The 19836-nt window shown below is 41.1% G+C and overlaps 2 protein-coding genes across 2 annotated transcripts; one reads left to right on the top strand and one right to left on the bottom strand.

The window, feature by feature from the left end:
* Window positions 1–2: 2 nt before the first annotated feature.
* On the top strand, window positions 3–8495 carry pex16 (peroxisomal biogenesis factor 16). The gene is made up of 11 exons (XM_058077636.2): window positions 3–298; window positions 426–461; window positions 1733–1809; window positions 1986–2119; window positions 2737–2837; window positions 2963–3043; window positions 3595–3738; window positions 4561–4633; window positions 6180–6299; window positions 6434–6498; window positions 7662–8495. The coding sequence occupies exons 1-11, from the start codon at window positions 166–168 to the stop codon at window positions 7718–7720; spliced, it is 1023 nt and encodes a 340-aa protein (XP_057933619.2). The 5' UTR covers window positions 3–165; the 3' UTR covers window positions 7721–8495.
* A 2369-nt stretch (window positions 8496–10864) lies between these two features.
* On the bottom strand, window positions 10865–19170 carry arfgap2 (ADP-ribosylation factor GTPase activating protein 2). Its single transcript, XM_058077637.2, has 16 exons — window positions 19020–19170; window positions 17140–17258; window positions 16972–17044; window positions 16690–16821; window positions 16307–16387; window positions 15403–15508; window positions 15070–15126; window positions 13817–13869; window positions 13587–13723; window positions 13375–13506; window positions 12341–12469; window positions 12111–12263; window positions 11905–12031; window positions 11318–11405; window positions 11107–11231; window positions 10865–11030 (listed from the first exon to the last, which is right to left on the bottom strand). The coding sequence occupies exons 1-16, from the start codon at window positions 19089–19091 to the stop codon at window positions 11010–11012; spliced, it is 1605 nt and encodes a 534-aa protein (XP_057933620.2). The 5' UTR covers window positions 19092–19170; the 3' UTR covers window positions 10865–11009.
* Between the last annotated feature and the right edge of the window lie 666 nt (window positions 19171–19836).

The following is a 19836-nucleotide window of genomic DNA, read 5'->3' on the forward strand; positions in this document are numbered from 1 at the left end:
TGCGTAGGAACACAAAGAGAAGGGGGACTCAAATCGAGATGGAACAATCTACCCGGAAGTTTGTCTCATTTGCTGTACTTTAGAATTGTTTACATGGGCTTCCGCAACTATCCACATGTATTTTACAACAACGTCCATTTGTGTATAGAATAAATAAACACTAAAATGTCTAACGTTAAAGAGTTTATCGAGAAAGCGACTCGTGTTTATGAACGATACACAGAATACGTAAGAAGAAACCCAGCTGCCACAGCCCAGCTGGAGAGCACAGTGCGGACTATTTCCTATCTGATCGCAGGTGAGTATGTGAGCTAAAGTGGGCTTTCGTCAATACTGGCAATAGCCGCATCATTTCACTAACTTTGCATGGTCCCGTGGTTTCGCATTATATATATGGAATCACGATTTTCCTCTTTATTTTGCAGGACGATTCGCAGATTCCCACGAACTATCTGAACTTGGTAAGTAAATTTGAAGTCTGTTGGGGGCTAGACTTTGTTTGAGCTTCAAACGACTGATATAGGTGGACAAAGCTGATGTTACAAACGTTTACATTCAAATGTATTAAACCTTCTAAACTGTAATAGTAAGTTGCAATAACTGCAATAGTAAGTTCATTCATTCAGTCATTTTCTACCACTTATCCTCACAAGGGTCCTTTGGGGTGCTGGAGCCTATCCCAGCTGCCTTCAGGCGAGAGGCTGGGTACGCCCGGGACTGGTGGCCAGCCAATCCCAGGGCACATATAGACAAACAACCATTCACACTCACATTCATACCTATGGACAATTTGGAGTCGCTAATTAACCTAGCATGTTTTTGGAATGTGGGAGGAAACCGGAGTACCCGGAGAAAACCCACGAAAAGTAACTTAAAACAAAGTACTGAATAAAATGATGCAATGTTGGCTACATACAAAGGTCAAGTACAAGTTCAAGTTAACTGATCTTTCAGCTTCCTGTCTCCAACTCATATGACTAAACTTGAAAGTGAAACCAAAGTCACAGTGAGACTGATGATAAACTCTTCCACCATAAGCAGTTGATGTCATAACCCTGTACCATTACTTCTAATATGAAATTATTCTTATGTCCTATACTTGTAGCGTGTAAAGAATTGGATTGTTTGTGATAATACGTTGCCGAAAGAACGTACGGTACACCTTTTCAACTAAATCAGAGCAACTCAGAATGAAAGTGAAACCATGTCAAAAGGAAACTAAGTCATGAATGAATATGATGCAGTGTTGCATCAAAATGAAGGCAAATTTCTACTACTCTAAATACACACACACAATGGTTCTTCTTTTTTGCATGTTTGTCTCACTTAAAAGTTTCAGATCATCAAACAAATTGAAATATTGTCAATATTGTCAATGGCAACACAAAATCCAGTTTTAAATGACATTTTTTACTATTAAGTGAGATAAGAAATCCAAACATAAATGGCCCTGTGTGTAAAAAAAAAAAACAAATTGCCCTCTAAACCTAATACCTGGTTGGGCCACCCTTAGCGGCAACAACTGCAATCAAGTGTGTGTTTCATGGGATTATGTGATGACAATTTTGTAGTCCATCCATCCATCGGTCAATCGCAACTAGTTTTTGTCCAGCTGCTTGTCTGCACCCTGAGTACTAATTGCTGTTCCCTCGAGCAAGGCACTCAATACAGTTACATGTCTGGCCTCCCCAAGACAAGTTCAGTAGAAATGATCATTTGTTTGTTTTTCCAGTGTATTCTGCTTCCAACCTCCTGGTGCTGTTCAATGACAGTATTCTGCGCAAAGGGCTCAGGTGTGCCCTGACCGTGGTGAGCACTGAAATATTGCTTGAGGGTTAAAGATCATGACCGTACCTGTACAAAAAAAAACCCATTTTTACCCCTTATTATTCATGTTCCGATGTTAGTAATAACTTGAATATCAACTTATGTTTGTGTTGTGGTAAGCATGTGTTCTTTAGTGTTTGCTTGGCTGTGTTGTCCAGTCCATCTCGCAGCAGAGAATCCTCACCTGGCTCTCAGTCTTGGAATATGTGGAGGTGTTCCTGGAGATCGGGACCCAGAAGGTGTGCGGTGAAGTTGGACGCTGGCTGGTCATCGGACTCATTCAAATTTTTAAGTACGTGAATTTTATACAGTACAGTTGGCCCTCGTTTATGGCGGTTAATTGGTACCAGACCCCACTGTGTTAAGTCAATTTCCACAAAGGAGGATTTTTTTTTTTTACAAATAATATATTATAATAATATATATTAATATAATATATATTATATATAATATTAGAGCATAGAAAACCTGTTTACGACCCTCAAAATATGATTTTTAACATTATTAGAGCCCTCTGGACATGAAATAACACCCCTATAGTCACCTCTATAGTCATTTTACCCACTACTGTAGACATAGTAAAATAAATAAGACACATAAAACATAAATGAGACATAATATTGACTTATATCTGTTTATTATAAGCAACTTGTTTGTTTTGTAAAAAGTTCCCAAGTTCCTTGCTGCTGAGGATAAGCGGTAGAAAATGAATGAAATGAAAGTTTCTAATGATAACGTGTTTACACTGGCCTCTAGTTGTCAGTAATGTTATCATTGTCATGAAATTATGACCATTAAAATTCCCATTTTCTGCATGAATGCCATTATGAGGAGCTAACTTGCCGAAGTGTACTGCAGTGAGGTCACAGGTTCACGTTCTTCTCTGACTCTGTTTTTCTGTCCAAAAAGGGCAATTATGCGCCTTGTGCTTCTTTTGTGGTATAAATCCGGCATCCAGACTTCACCTCCCATCCTTCCCCTTGACAGAAGTGCGGAGGTTGGTGGTGAAGGTCAGTCATACACGGTACACTCTTCACGCAATTGATTCTATAATTACTGTAGTATGCGTCATGTTCTCGAGAAGTTTTGAAGGTGTCTGAGGTAGTTTCCTGTGTTCATTTCCTGTTGTGCACAGATAATGGTGATGTAAAGCAGCAAGATGACACCTGCTTTGTGGGCCAGAGGTCAGGACGTGTCCTCCGATCACTGGGAAGTGGTAAGCATCGTTCAAAGTCTTACAATGTCGCTTTGACATTGTTTGATGCCTTAGTCCATCCTGTCAACAAGTCGTCTGTGTGGACCAACTCATCGAGTCCCGGTCCACCCTGTTATTACTAAAAAAAGTGCCCTCTTAATTTGGTTGATGGCCTCTCTGTAAATAATGTGTCCATTTATGTTGACATGTGTCGATGTTGTCACCTTGCTGTTCAGTGCAAAGTAAGCTTCAAAATGAAAAGTATGCCAGGATTAACCAGGATTAACCAGGATACAGTTGTGCTAACGCAGGGTATTATAACATGACAAGTTGTGTGCCATATTTTACACTAACCGGAAAATGTACATAAACCGGGGCGTGCGCTAACTGAGGTTCAACGGTACCGTATTTAATTCTGGGATACGACAAAGCTTCTGGAAAAAGAGATGAAATGACCTCATTTTGTTTTGTCTTTGGACTTGTGTACTGAAAAAAATGCTCTCCGGATATCCGATTGGGAGACTTATCGAGTCGTTGTTGGAACTGGTTTCCACTTTTCTGCAATGTTACAGACCGGCAGTGTGGAACAGCCAGTCGGAAGAAAAATACGAGAACCCGGAGCTTGAAGGAGGAGAAGCTCCACAGCAAACCGACACCCCTGCTGCTCCAGGAGAACATCGCCGAGACCGTGTACATCAGTCGACCTCTTGTACATTGTATCCTTCTCACCTATTGTTTCATTTGGGTGGCGGATATATTTTATATCTGCATATCAAACACTTGGATGAATGACAGTAGCCACGTTTACATGGACACAAATATTCCAATTCCATTCGGGTTACTTGCTGAAAGGGAACGAATGTAACCTTTGTATACACCTCATTCCCAAAGAAAAGTGCCAATCCCAATGAATATATAATGGGATTCCCAGGGGTGGACTGCTAAGGAAAGTTTGTTTTTCATCCAAACTAAATTCCAAGACTGGACGAAGGAAAAAGTGGCAATACGGAGTTATTCCAACAAGTGAATGAAAAACTGGAGGAAGTCGGTATCACGTGATGTTGATGTTTACGTTTTACTGGGCATGCCCCATTGACTATTCTGGTTGATTATAGCGGCGCATGGAGACACACCATTGGAATATTCCTTTCCATGGATACCATTGCTTTCGGAAAGAGAAAAACTCCTCATGTAAACGTGGCTAGTGAAAAGGTAAGCCCTGCTCAGTTTGATGGTCCTACTGTTTGAGGCCTGCAGTAACCATGTTGACCTCCTGGTGGCAACAGACTACAACACGACTCTGTGCTAGGAGCAGGACTTTAGTTCCCACTCAGTGACTGTGCCAATGGTGGTTTATTCCGTGTGCCATGTGATGGACTGCCGACCATTCCAGGGACAACTTAATATTCTTTACTGTTATGAAAATGTAAGCCATTGCAACATTAGAATATTTTTTAATATATCATCGAGCTGTAGATTGTTTGTGTTAAAAAGATTAATCTGTATTATTTGAGAGTTGTCCTTAAAAACAAGTGCAGTACTGTGCCTCGGACTGTGTGGGAAACAGTCCTGGAAACCTTGGCTCGTGTCCGCAGCTCTTGAACTTTCCAGGTATGCAAATCTTCTTTACAGTAAATATCATGTACAATGTAAAACATACATAAGGACATTTTCTTTATGTTGTATGCCATTCTATAGAATAATTCAGTCAACGTCCAAGGACCCGAGCCCCGTCTTTAAGGAAGTGATATTGTGCAATCCTGAGAGCGATGTCTCTTGTCTTTGTGTTGGGTGCTAACCGCAAGCCATCCTGTTTACGTCATCGCCGCAAAGGCTCAATTATCTCACTTCATTGTCTTTTCTCGACAGGCAGACCATTTAGAACCGGTTTCACCACATTGTGCAGATATTAAAATTGATATTTAATTCATGATTGCAAACTCATTTGCAATTTGGATTTTAAAAACCGAGCAGCAGTGTTTCCTGGAATACGACATTCTCATTCTCATTCTAAAGGCTGCAATATGATTTGTGTTGTGTTACTGTAACGCTGATGCTTCATTGTCGCCAGTAGTAGTTTTCCATTGTTGTTGTAATTAGGGATGCAGCTAACAAATATTTTGTCATTGAATCTGCAGTGGGCTGCACGGCGGGCGAGTGGTTAGCGCGCAGACCTCACAGCTAGGAGACTAGGGTTCAATTCCACCCTCGGAGTTTGCATGTTCTCCCCATGCATGCGTGGGTTTTCTCCGGGTACTCCGGTTTCCTCCCACATTCCAAAAACATGCTAGGTTAATTAGCCACTCCAAATTGTCCATAGGTATGAATGTGAGTGTGAATGGTTGTTTGTCTATACGTGCCCTGTGATTGGCTGGCCACCAGTCCAGGGTGTACCCCGCCTCTCGCCCCAAGATTGTTCACTGAGTAGATGCTAAAAGGGTCGGTAATAGGTCTGCTTTCATGGATGTCCACTATATTGGGTAATAGGGATATAAAGGTGACTATAGGGCTGTTACATCCTGTCTAGAGGGCTCTAATGATGTTAAAAAAAACTCATTTCGAAGGCTATAAACAGGTTTTCTATGCTGTAACTATGAAAATGTTCCACCTTCAGGAGAATTCACTTATCATGGTCGAGTCTGGAATAAATGAACTGCCATAAATGGTATGACGATCAAAGATTTTTGAAATCAGACATGGAAAAAACACTGAATATGAAAGGCACTTTGCTTAGACTTACAGTATACCCGTTTGGTTCAGGGCGACTGACTGACGTCTGGAATGTTCAAATACGCCAACAGGGCCATGGCTTGAGATCATGCAAATTGAGTTAGCATTTTCTTGCTTTCTTTTTGTATTTTTTAGTCTTTGTTTTGAACTCCTCCATTTGAACATGATAATATGCCACACGTATGAAAGCATACTGTAAACAAGAGGAGATGAGCTGCCATATTTGCTTGTGTTTCCAAAGGTATTAGCCCAAGGCAACATTTTAATGAATAAGGGCGTCGTATGGCTTTGAGAACTATGTCGCTTACGTACCGAGGTGCATCAGAGTCACGCCAGGGTGACATTCTTCTCGCAATCAGACTCCAAAGATGGCCAACGCTGAATTGAAACCGTCTCCGTTTCTCCCCCCCCCCCCCCCCCCGTGTAGCTTTGCCGTGCTGCACGAGAGGAGGTTTAACAATCGATGGGAGAGGGAAGAGATGAGGAGGAGAACCTTTCTTTTGCTCTACTACCTTGTTCGTTCTCCATTTTATGACAGATATTCAGAGTAAGTATCTTTTGAAGTACATCAAACACACGCTGGATCACTGGAATCAATAAAAATGTTGGATGTATTTTATTGTCGGGCTTGATTTGACACAACAAAGTGTATATTATAAAAGAGTTTTCCTTCGTTTGCAGGCAAAAGATAGTTTTCCTGCTCCGACTTCTGGCCAATCACGTGCCAGGGATAGGCCTTATTGCACGTAAGTACTTGAAAGTCACATTTCGTTTTTAAACCAACATAAAATGTGATCAAATCAACATAATACTAGATTGTCTTGGTGAGATTATTTTGTAAACAAGATGTCAAATGAAGAAGTGGGAGCCTTTGATTGGTTTCCCGCTATTGCCGGTCTTTCCCGGAACTTGGCAGGTGTGCATTCCAAGTCCAGGTTCATTGTAAAGCAGGAATGTTCAAAGTGTGGCCCTGGGGCCATTTGTGGTCTGCGACACATTCTAAAAATAGATTTATCAAGAAAACGTCATATTAGGGGATAATTTTGCAAGAATAATTATTTAGAAAATATTTAGAAAATTGTTTAAAAAAACTGCAGAAAAGGACAAAAAATCAAAACAATGAGGAAAAAATTGTGAAATATTAAAGAATTTATTTTATGTAATATGGGAAACAAAAAACTCATTAGCTCCTCTGTAACTACTCTAAATTTATGTGCCTTAGTTTCTCAACAACCACTCCATTCATTAGTTCCTCTGTAACTACTCTAAATGTATGTGCCTTAGTTTCTCAACAACCACTCCATTCATTATTTCATTAGTTCCTCAGAAACTACTCTAAATTTATGTGCCTTAGTTTCTCAATAACCACTCCATTCATTAGTTCCTCTGTAACTACTCTAAATGTATGTGCCTTAGTTTCTCAACAACCACTCCATTCATTATTTCATTAGTTCCTCAGAAACTACTCTAAATGTATGTGCCTTAGTTTCTCAATAACCACTCCATTCATTAGTTCCTCAGAAACTACTCTAAATGTATTTGCTTTAGTTCCTCAGTAACTATCCAACTCATTAGTTCCTCTGTAACTACTCTAAATGTATGTGCCTTAGTCATTAGTTCCACAGTAACTACTGTATTTTTGTTGAACAGTGAGACCCTCACCCTCACCCTCTCTTTATATTTTGACTTTATTCTTCAAATGATTACATTTGTCCATTTCTGTAGTTTTTAGTTGTCTTCTTAAATTCTATTTTTAGAATGTGCAGCAAGCCAATAAAAAAACAGCAGCCCGTGGGCCGCACTTTGTACACCCCTGCTATACAGTATACACAACTTAACTGCTAATAAATATGTGAGGTTCCAGGTCTTTTGGTTTGGTAACAAAGTTGTTGTTGTGCCCCCCCCCCAGGGCCTCTCATGGATTACCTGCCCAGCTGGCAGAACATATACTTCTACAACTGGGGATGAAACCTAGACGCCTGAACACACCGCCACAAAGTCTGTTTTAAATAAAATATTTTGCCATCCGTTTGTCTTTTCACTTTTAGCCCAGCGTCTCATCCAGCTGACGTTCTTCCAAAGCCCTCGTCATGTGACAAAGTACGCAGGCGACGCATGAATGTGTCAGCGGTTGATTTCTTTTGTATTTTCGCCTTTCAAGACCGCAAGACATCTCAAAAATTCATCTTACGCAATTCTTATTTCATGGAGGAGAGACAGGTTTGTCCATGTCGGGCAAACCTGCGAGACTGCAAGAGCAGGTTTTAGGGCTGGGTGTGCGTATGGTGGAAAACCATAAATGTCCTTATTATTGACGTCATTTTGAAGAAGATCCTTTCCGTCTGACGTTTATAAGCAAAATAGACATTTTCATGGGCATATCAATTACACACTCGGAAGAAAAAGTGAAAAGTGGTGGTCTACGTCACCAGTAACCAGTAAATATAAATAAATATGAATAAATATGAATATTTGCCCATTGATGTGTACTATAAATGTATTTTCTGTATAGTTCTAATTGTTTTCAACATTTTCTTACTTAAAAATTGCTGAATTTGCACATTTCCTGATCAAATTAAAAAACCAAAGTTGCCGTCATGGCGTCTGCCACCTCACATTTGTCAGCATGTGGCCAATAATACATTGCAGAAGCAATTATTGTACATCATGACTACAGCCTGTGTAATATTGTATTCATATTCATGTAAGGGTGATAAGATGATTATAAAATACAAAGAAATGTCATACCAGTAGGCGCTTGCAGTACTGCCTTTATCCTGTAAAGTGGGGGGCGTCCGTGAGCTGGAAGGTGCTTGTCGTCACTACCGTCCTTCCATAGAGAGGAAAACAGCAGCAAGTCAAATGAATGAAAGATGAATAAATTTGAGTGACAAAATGGAGGATTATATGTTAGTGATGTGCGATACCATTGATTTAGTTTGTGATTCGATACCGAGTTAAATTCTGGCTGATGCCAGCGATACTGATCTGATACTGTGGTAATTTTTTTAAAGTTATTTGATATCATAGCACAAAGAGTACAAGACATGTAATCTGTCATTATTTAATAAATTATTAATGTAAATACATATTTTTAAATAGTTAAATAGTATGTATTACGTACATTTGTACAAATATAATTTAGATAAATTATTTGTACATTATATCATATAATTATTATATTAATTAGTATATTGTATTTGGGTGATTTACAATATAATCCAAGTTAATATAAAACAGAGGACATAATCATATGTTTATGATTGGTCATCATTTTGACAAACGACTGCAGTATCTCAAGTATAAACATTTTGATTTAGGAATCGATTTTAGACCATGAAGAGCCGGTATCAGAAGTATCGATCCACATACCGCTATTAAATATCCACATCACCGGAAAGTGATACTTTCACAATAAAGTATCAGACCTTTAGTTGAACTTAGTGAATTATTTGCTTCTTTTTCTTGTTATCTTCATGAGAAACGTATATTAACAGAACGCCAAAAGGAGTTAGTCTGTATTAACCAAGCTACAGCGACATTGTCGTGTTTATATTATAATATTTACCTGGCGGGACTAACACGACGCCTAGCTAGCCGCTCGTGTTAGCATTACTTATGGAAGAATGGACACCTAGCTCTCAATTTCCATACAAATACTTAATAAGATGCTCGTTTTTAGTGGTTTTTTACCTTATGACTGGAAGACACGTCTTGTGCTGGAACACACAGCCATTCCAAGGAGATTGTAAGTGTTGTCGCTGTATCTTAACAGTTTAATTTGTTGGGAATTGATTGGTCATGCCTGGAGAGCGGGTTCACGGATGACGTCAGAAAATGCGACTGCAGTAGGGCGGTTGGCGGTCTTTTCTGTTGGCTGTGTTGTCGTGTTCAATAAACGGAGCCCATAAGTCCTCTCAAGTTCCTAAGTTTTTGTCCAAAAAGAGCGACTCTATTGATTGAAACCTTGTGACTTATTTGATGAAGGCAAGATATGAATTTTGTGAGACCATAAAGTTTGCCCTATTCGCCCTACACTTCACTACTTCACCGGCTCAAAATAAGACAATATACTTTAAGTATTGCATGTTATCATCTTTGTATGATCACAGTATGTATATCAAACGATAATACCCTGTTAGAGGTTATTTTTAAAGAAGGTTTTGATTGATAGTTGTGATTAAAAAAATTAGGATGGGGAAAATGGGGAATCATTTTGCAAGAATATTTAGAAACATATTAAGAAATATTATATAACAATGAGGAAAAAAATAGTGAAATATTGAAGATTTTATTTTATGTAATATGGGAAACAAACAAAACAGGATAACATCTCAGTAACTATTTTATTCATTAGTTCCTCGGTAACTACTCTAAATGTATCCGCCTTAGTTGCTCAGTAATAACTCTACTCATTAGTTGATCAGAAACTACTCCAAAATGTATGTGCCTTGGTTTCGCAATAACCACTCATTCATTACTCGTTCATTAGTTCCTCAGTTGTCGTATAAATAGGTGTGTCCCCAATTGCGTACATTGTTAGCTAGCTCATATTAACTCATTTTCTGGCGTTATAATGCACAGAAAGGATTGTGAATGATGGTCAAAATCCCTTATAGTTAATTATGTGATGGTTTATGTAAAGAAAGAGAGGAGATGAAGATATCAGACTTTTAATCATACATTATATCCTGACAGAAATATACAATTCCAAGATGACAAATAGTGGAGAGTTGGCTGCTGGTGGTTCGATGTCAAAATGACAAAACACTTGATGAGCAGCAGCGACACCAACACTGAATGAAAACTTTTCAGTTTCCTGCAAACAGAGGCTAAAAATATACGGCTGCACTTTTTTTTAATATCTCAACAACAACAAAAATACCAACATAGTTTTTGATAACAGTATCCATGTGTAAGGGAAGAAAATATATAGAATTAACTCTGCATCTTTTTGAAAATCTACGACCAAAAAGAAGGTTCAAGTGTGGCTTTAGAAACACGACAATGTCACATGTTTTGCTTTATGAAAATAAAAACTCATAAATGTGGAGAGAGCAAAAATGCTGACTCCTGAAAAAACGGTCTCTAAAAAGGTGGGGGGTGGGGGGTGGGGGGTGGGGGGGGGTGAGAAGGAAGATTTTCTTTCCTCATGCAAAACCTTGGGCTTCCCTCGTCTCAGCTTCACATCCCCGCCCACAAGCAAGGGAGCTGCTCGTTTGGAGGCTTCATTCATTTCCTCTTGCCTCAACGCTGCTTAGTAGGAGCCGTAGCGATCCTGAGACCACAAACGCACCATTGATGAAGGTTAACCCCCGCGTTCATCCCTCCTCTACGATGTTCAACAACCGTACCTGGATGCTATTCATGACACCGTTGGCGAGGACCGCCATCTTGCCTGCGACGGTCTTCACCCCTTGTTTGAACTGGGTGATGTCCGGACCGGCAGGAAGCACGCTGTCAAAGCCCGATCCCCGCCCTCAAGACAAACAGGAATACGAGACATGATCATCCGTTGCTTTTTTTCCCGACACGTTCAACACGCACGGAAACACACGAGGGTACCTTTATGGTCACTGCCGTCTCCAAACAGGTCGGCTGAACTGATGGACGTGCTTCCAGACATGCTCTCCAGTCTGGTCTTTGCCTCATACTGAAGAACAAATCACAGTTTCAACATTGGTCTCTTTAACAGCACAGCATTTCTATCACACTTGAACCGCATCATTGTGGGCAATGTGGGGTTGTGTTCAAAGACACCACGTTATTCACATGCTTTAAGTACGCTTGAATTAGCCTGGCCACCGAGTTACGAATGTTGTACGGCAACCGGATCACCCAGATCCCGTGGCGGATAATATCCATCTTCTATACCGCTTATCCTCACGAGGGTTGCGAGCGTGCTGGAGCCTATCCCAGACAAACAACCATTCACACTCACATTCATACCTACAATACAATTTGGAGTGGCTAATTAACCTAGCATGTTTTTGGAACGTGGGAGGAAACCCACGCATGCACGGGGAGAACATGCTAACTCCACACAGAGATGGCTGAGGGTGGAATTGAACTCGGGTCTCCTAGCTGTGAGGCCGACGTGCTAACCACACAAAGCTGTTGTACCGGGCTGAAAGAAAAGATGCAGGTCTCACCTCAGCGTTGCTCTCGCGGCCAAAGAACATGTCGGAAGAGATGGCCTTGGCGTTGGCAAACTTCTGCCTGGCTTCGCTTGACTCGGACGCTGGAGCAGAAACCTCAGCTTTTCTTCTGCTGGGAAGCCTTGGTGAGATACAAACTTTAGTTAGAACCTAAGTTCTTGTTTCGGGTGAAAGAAAAAAACAAGACATTTGGTGAATACCTCTCCCCTAAAGGTTGGATACTGGAGATGGTGACCTCCTCTTTAGGTTCCTCTTTCTCCAGAGCCCAGGACGCGGTGAAAGAGGCAGTCCCTCCCTCTGTGTCCCAGCGGGATCCAAAAGTGTCCCCCACTGTGAAGGGGTTGTCCTTATATCTGTAAAGCCAAAGGCGGGTTAGGAAGCGTGGATGCTGTCAGACAGGAAGCCCTCTGAGGATGGATGGAGGATGTACTTTGGGGGTCCGGAGGTGAAGCCTGGTTCGTCAAACATGTCCAGTTTGGACCTGGATGAGGTCTTGGCTCCCACTGGGGTTTCCTGCTCAATCACCTGCATCTCGGACATCACTGAATGTGACACAGCACTGAAACGCAACACAACTCTTTGTCAATTAACTCATCAATCAAATCTGTCATGAGGCTAGTCCCCTTTCAGTATTATTGTCTTCATTGCAAAATGAAGGATATGGAGTGTAGAATATAGAATATGAAAAATTCTACAGGAACCCATGATTTATGTGTTATCGCAATCTGCCCGAGTGACGAGCTGAAAGCAGCTAAAGTTAGGAGGAAAAAGCTCCTCTTACAGCGCATGAATGGGTTAGCTTAGTTTAGCAGAGCATGCTAGTGCAATGTAGGCTGTATGAGTGTGTTTTAATGCACGCTAAATGGGACGTATTATGCTTTTCCACTTTTCTGACCTATAAATGGAGTTGTATTCCAAATTCTTAAAAACCATGCCAAAGATTCCAATAATAAGGTTCACGCGTTTGGAAGTGAGCCCTGAAAGAAGTGAATGCTCGGTTTAAAAAGGCGCGGTAAAAACGTTCTTTTGTGATGTCACAAAGGGGCGGACTTCCTTATATGGTTCATAGTTGGGAAGCACTTTGGGCGTGTGACCAATCACAGCGGAGTGGGCGGAATAAATCAAATCAGACCGTTTTGGCAGGAAGCACAAATCAAAGAAAATAAAGCTGGCTGCAGATTCTGCAAAATCTTATTATTGTGTATTATTGTTATTGTGTGTAGCTGCTCTATAGGACAACAACTCAATACAAAGGGTGGAAAAATGTCCATAACAGGTCCCCTTTAACTCATTCTCTAGCAAATACGTACTGTCTGGAACTGATGGATTTCCATCGAGCCTTTTGGAATGATTTCATAACTACTGTGTGTATCGTGATATTGCTATCACTGGCAATATATGATTCTAATCTTTGATGATGGAGTTGCGCAAGACGTCAAAGGCCAAACATTGATGTGATGTCACCTCCTGTTCCCGAAGCCCATGCCCAGTCTCTCGGCCTGCTCCCTTTTCTTGCCCTCCAGGTTCTTCAGCTTCTTCTCCTCCAGCTTCCTGTCGATCTCCAGCTCTTTGTAGGCCAAACGCATGGAGGCCACACTGCCGAGACCAACACAAGGTTCCAGAATGCAGCAGTCGTAACAACAAGGATGTGAGAAGGAATGAATTTGGATACTGACATGGACTCTTCTGCTTGTTTCTTTGCCTCGGCGGCCTGTTCCTCGCGTAACTTCTCTGCAACCTGGGCTTGTTTCTCCACTTCGGTAAAATTATTACTGCTCACCTTCTGTGCCCCAAGACCTTTCTTTGCGCCCAGCTGCATTGTGGGGAAATAGCATCGACGGTGTGTATCCAGTTATTTGACGGCAATGACGGCAGCTCTGGTGAAATGGATCAATAAATCCCTTACCCCTTTTTTGGCAGCCATTGGCTTCTTCTTCCCAATGATGGAAGGCTTAACATCTGGAACATAAATTGCATCCATGACAGTAAATATGAGCAAGTTTAAGTGCACACCACTCGCAGCGCCGCTTGCCCTTTCAGGAATGTGTGCTGTGTGAAAATGAGTAAAGACAATTGACAAATACTGGAGCTGACACTGATGTGCCGACGAGCTATTCATCTTTAAACATGCCAAGCTGACAGCTATGAGCAAAAGGAGCAGTTCTCATTCGTCCTGGTGCGGCTGCACATGAAACCCTAGCAGCAAAATAGTCAAGATACCAGGATGTGAGCACGCTCACAATGACTGACGCAGACACACAATCCTGATTAATACTCGTGGCCGGTCGACGACGCTGACGTTCACTTTGTCAAAGAGGAGTCTCAGAAGTAGCTGGTGCAGGTTTAGCTGCGTTTTTGCCAATAAGCAGAGAAGTGGATGAGGATGTATTATATGCGAGTGCCTACAATATTCATTTATTGACTAGTCATGGGCCAGTTACCAAAAACCGCTACATTTGTCTGTCATACCAAGAGAAAGTGGGAGTCCAGTGTGCAAATACTAACACATCCTGTGTTTTTTCCTTGTAGTCGGAACTGGGCTTTTAATGTGAAACCGCAGGCACGGGCTCTATTGCCAAGTCGCGCGTAGATAACACTGGTTGCATTGTTAGCATGGTCGCCAAATGTGGAGACGTGATATTCAGAATGAGACAGGAGTCCAGGGTAGTGGTATAAATCGTTCACTTTCCACTGAAAAACAACCATCAACCACTAAAGTCTCTGTTGCTAACAATAATCACATGACTGGGAAACAGAAGATTGCGGAAAAGTGTGACCTGCACATTTGCCACAAAGGCATAATGTAACGTTTGTTGAAAACATCTTGAGTGTTGATTTGACTTCTTCCCAATGGAGATATTTAAAAACAACACATTTTAATACAGTGAAACAGTGATGTTGCTGTCCCAGGTTATATTGTACCGTCCCGCAAGCAGCCCATGCAGCCCAAAAGCGCCTAGCCTGACTAAACTGTGACGAAAGCTTCACTGCTATGTTATTACGCTGACTGACAGAGTGTAAATTAAAGCTGTTTGCGTAGCTTTACAAGCTCAGAGAAAGGGTGTGTGTCTGCGACAACAAAAAAATGTACACACGTCAAAGATGAGGGAGCTCAAGAGACGACATGTGCATGAGCGAGATCGGCGGTAATGGGCTCACCCATGGGGGCTTTGGGTGACGTGCTCAGACCACAGATGCTCGGTCCGTCTTCTGGCTCTGTGGAGAGTAAGGGTTAACGCAGCAAATCAAAACATTGGAAGCCAAAGCAAATGAAGACCTCTTCCGGTTAGACATTGTTGGATGTGAAAAATAGTAGTCATTTATTTCTACTAATATTCATCTTCAATGTATAAACATGTGAACAGCAGTAGGTGATATAACTGTAGCGTGATGTCTGCTGGGTGGAAAGATGCACAATGTCTAAAAGGATGTATTAAGTGCCACTGTATTAAGCTTGTGACAGAGTAGTGTGTGTGTGTGTGTTCAACTAACGGTTGTCCTCTTGGGTTTTGGCCACGGTGTTCCTCAGCTGTGCGCCAACAGGGCTTCCATTCTGCTCCGGCTCTGAGGCTGGTGTCATGCTCCAGTCATTAGCGGACTGAAAACACACATTGCACAAATTACCCTGTAAAGTCTGAGCCATTCAAATAATGACAGTATTACCCTATTTGAGTGAAACCCAGCTTCAGCCATAAAACAACCACAACAAAAACAGAGGGTTCATTACGTTATTGTGACATATTAGCAGGGGCGTTACTAGGTTCTGAGGATGGGGGGGGGGAGCTTAGCCCCCTGGAGATGCACAGGATATGATTGAATGTAGGAGACATTAAAAAGAATCAAAGTATCCAAAATAACAAAAATAATGAACAAGAAGCGGGATATAACGTCCCACTTTAGGACAGATTTAGTCACAATACTCAATTGTTTTAGGCCATCATTAAATTTAGTACACACCATCTACACTGCAAAACTGCTTTTTTTGTAAAAAAAAAATCAAATTAAAAAAATATATATCAATAAAAAATATCAAATTTTTTAGGGGGGCTTAAGAAGATTTTCGGGGGACAGAAGCCCCCCTAAAACAGACCTAATGAGGCCACTGTATATTAGTGATTCATATCAAATATAACCAACAATGCTTCCTCACTCAATGGTAGATTCATGCACGTGGTAAAGACGTGCCAATTAATGCAATGACTAGCCCTGCTGGGTGATGAACGATAAGACGTGCTGACGAGGCTAGCTGTGGTGGGGACAGGGAGATTGAGGAGGACGCGAGTCCTCAAGTACAATATGAGTGTTTCTTTTTAATGTAGCTCGGTGTAAAATTGAAAGAATGGCTACGGATGCTCGTATTCATAATCGATTCATGCTACAGTCATCTTCCTAATACCTGTGTGTGCTCTGCAAAAAAGTCAGTCTCCTTCTTCTCCGGAGCTGCTGGAGTGCTTCCGCCTGAAGAGTCAATCCACAGCTGAAAAGGAAAGACGACAAACTGACGCGATGGCCTCTGTGGTATAACATTAACAACATATTGACAGCCGGGTATCACCGATTGATGTCATCAGTGCGCACCCAGTGGACTCTGAACATATCCTAAAATGGCCTGATAGTGTTGCTTATGCACTGATAATCCCTTGAGCAGATCTAGCAATGCATCTCTTCAACCTCTGATACAGAAAAGACCCAAGTCAGATCTTTAATGGCGACTGCGAGGATACTAAATAGGACGGATGTAGACATCCCCCCAAATGTTTATGATGGAACTACACTCACATCTGTTCCATACTTGGACAAAGCAGCGTTCGCAAGCTGACGGATCTTCTCCCTGTACATTTGTGCTGCACGACTGTTATACTTGGCATTGGTGTCATTTGTGGAGCAGCCATGTTGGCGGAAAAATGCAGTCTTCAAACAGGAAGAGAAGGGGAGTTATTTCAAGCATGTAAAGCACAGACAAAATGGTACTGGTCTAGACATATATTTTTTTTAAACACTGACAAAAGTGATCATTTAGGCAAGATTTTGGTTTTACTTGTCAGTCCAGTGTTGACTTACCGCATTGGCGTTGCCCCCGACCTGCATACATCGAAGCTGAAACCAGTTCCAGTTGGAATCAAGCTCAGTGGATCTGAGGACAACACAAATAGAGATGTGGAAAATGTCCTGTGTGGCACTGTGGTCACTGCTGGAGCACACCACACCACAGCCATGACGGTATCCTACCTGATGAAGCTAAGGTGGACTCCGAGGGAGCGGTGGATACCAGAACAGTCAATGCACAAGAAGACGCCGTAGGGAATACTCGCCCAACTGGGGTTTTTGGCTGCGCAGTCGAAACATGCCTGTGCAGCAACAGCATGCGCATGAGAAATCAAGCTGAGCACCACAACAAATACTGCAATGTTAGTTACACTCGTGCAGGAGTACAAGGACCTTATTGCAACAATATCGAAACTCCTTTTTAAAGACCTACATCTTGAGGAATACCTGCGCGGTGGACGAGTGGTACACACACACACAAGCGCCTGACAGTTGGACAACACATACTTCTCAACATCACATATAACGACTCGCTGCATTGTCGTTATTGTTGATTTTACTACATATGAGCCGGTAATAAACTGCTCTGTACAGCAAAGTATGATATTGTAAATATCCGACTGGAGTGTTTCTTTGTTTGATAACTTCGCTGATGCTCTTTTGGCTACGTTTGCGGGACCATAAGCTGACAACATGAAAGCACAGACATGGCAAATGGATGGGCGAAATCCGCAGGCGGCATCCCATTTCACAATACATGAATATTAAATGGAGCAAATGCTTACCTTTAGTACAACCGCCACCTGCCTCAAATTTTAAAACTGCACTTCAAGCTACCAAGCGTATTTGCTTGAGGGTTTACCATTTGGATAAATAAACATGATTGCTATGACCCGTGTTGTCGTTTCAACATCCACTGCTCTCATCAGATGTTTTTAATAAATTACAGTGGCGGTCTAAAGTTTATATACATACTACATTTTGGGCCTATAATCATTTTTTTGTTTCAACATTCCAGATTTTCCCTTACATATGTGTAATTTTTGCATGCTCTTTGATGTTATTTTAATGCTGGTGAGTTTGAGTGAACTGCTCAGCACAGAGTTCACATTTATCTTATTCACGTCGAAAGAACCATCTTTATTCAGTTGATTTTTTTATGTACGATCTCTTCTTGTATACCACACTTATATATATATTTTTTGTTTAAAAAAAAATGAATTATTTCTGTATTTGCCGTATTCATAAGCATTATAAGCTTAGTTAAAAATGTGAAGTTTAGTTTTAGTCTAAAATGTGCTTGTTGTCGTCAGTCAAACCTGAGCGTGTTCAGATTTGTTTTAATTCGTTTTAATTAGAGAAACAGCTTCACAAGCCACCATTTCTGCACTTTTTGGTTGTTTCTGATGTTTCCCCCCCCTAGGAGGGACTAGTTTGTCTTACCTTGTTTTAAGAAATCTCTATTTGTATGATTGACACATGCGAGAACAGCGTTTTCGCATTTGGAATTTTCGCACTGTGACAAGACCAACCGGATGTGACGTCAGGCACACTTAGCAATGTATTCAATTAAAACTAATGTTCAAAGAAATGCCATGTTTTTGTGTTAAGATACAGTTTGGTGGTCAATAAGATAATATTTTGACATATTTATTCTGACACATAAAAACGAGAGTCTAGACTCACATTCGTTTATGACAAAAGATAAGTGAACATCATTCAAACCTCCTGGTGTTAATATTAGTGACAAATGGCTGGCAATAGCGTCAAGCTGGTCGACATCAAAGGAGGAACGTAACTGTGATGTTTAAAAGTGGGATCCTAAAAGGAGAAACGTAATTCTACTCTACCAAGAACATATGTGATAGGCTTCCCCGGCAAAGACAAATCGTATACGTGGCCTTTACGTTTGCTGCTTTACCGGCTGCTAGCAGCTGTTAGCCACAGCTAGCTGTTTCACCGGAGACTTGGGCCTCGCTTCCAGACGAAGCCGATCAACTACTACGGGCAAATTCCACATCAAAAGTATATTACACAACAACAAACGTGTCGTATACATGTACCTTGTTTGTAGGAATGGACCTCAGTCTTTTGAAAATAGTAAGAATTTCAGTCTTGTTTGGTTCGGCGGCCATCTTGCCACTGTGACAGTTTCCACACGATGACGTCACTACGGAAAGTCAAGTGGCCCAAACTAGACAAGGTCCTTACATCGGGAGCAACCACCACAACATTACGATTTAAACCTGATATTTCTGCAGCCGAATGATCAAGTTGCCCGAATCACGGAGTTCTTAATCGGTGATGTTGTAAAGATGATGAGCCCATTAAGCAAAAAAAAAAATCAGCTAATTTTATGGGCTTATTTTTTACTTCCCAAAAATAACCCAAATATTAGATGACTATGTGACACATTTCATTAAATATTATATGTACGGCATATAATTAGCTATCGTATTTTGCCCTGCTGTTGTAATATTTTCCAGAATTTTAACATTCAGGAAAAATGAATCCAACTTCCGGTCCTCTCAGAGCACTCGGACAAAAAAACATCCGCCAAACACGTCCTGTTTTACTGGAAATAACACAATTATTACTACATAGATTCTGTCATATTTCCCATTTTAGCATTAATTAAAAAAAGAAATTCACTAAATGTGCCCTTTAATTTTTTAAGCTCTAATTCCCAAATGTTGGCAGTTGTGCTCCAGTCACATTTGTATTGGAAATAGAAGGTATGATATTGGCAAATGTTAATAAGTTAAACAAAACAAAAAAATATTAATATCCAAAATCGCAACTCCAGTCAGCGGTACTACTCAAGCAGAGCAACTTTACACTTTGTTGACCTACCTGCACAGTAGAGCCTTTAATAGGATT

This window comes from Doryrhamphus excisus, linkage group LG1 (assembly GCF_037039965.1).
Source record: "Doryrhamphus excisus strain RoL-2023G ecotype Guam linkage group LG1, RoL_Dexc_Guam_v1.1, whole genome shotgun sequence".
NCBI classification, from domain to species: Eukaryota; Metazoa; Chordata; class Actinopteri; order Syngnathiformes; family Syngnathidae; genus Doryrhamphus; species Doryrhamphus excisus.

Bases quoted from the DNA above. Each gene is read 5' to 3' on its own strand.
- pex16 (XM_058077636.2), top strand. From the start codon at position 166: ATGTCTAACGTTAAAGAGTTTATCGAGAAAGCGACTCGTGTTTATGAA. The intron at 3,044-3,594 runs GTAAGCATCGTT...GCAATGTTACAG, and splicing joins CCTCCGATCACTGGGAAGTG to ACCGGCAGTGTGGAACAGCC. The intron at 4,634-6,179 runs GTATGCAAATCT...CCCCCCGTGTAG, and splicing joins GCAGCTCTTGAACTTTCCAG to CTTTGCCGTGCTGCACGAGA.
- arfgap2 (XM_058077637.2), bottom strand. From the start codon at position 19,091: ATGGCCGCCGAACCAAACAAGACTGAAATTCTTACTATTTTCAAAAGA. The intron at 12,264-12,340 runs GTACATCCTCCA...TTGGCTTTACAG, and splicing joins TTCACCTCCGGACCCCCAAA to ATATAAGGACAACCCCTTCA. The intron at 12,032-12,110 runs GTATTCACCAAA...TATCTCACCAAG, and splicing joins ATCCAACCTTTAGGGGAGAG to GCTTCCCAGCAGAAGAAAAG.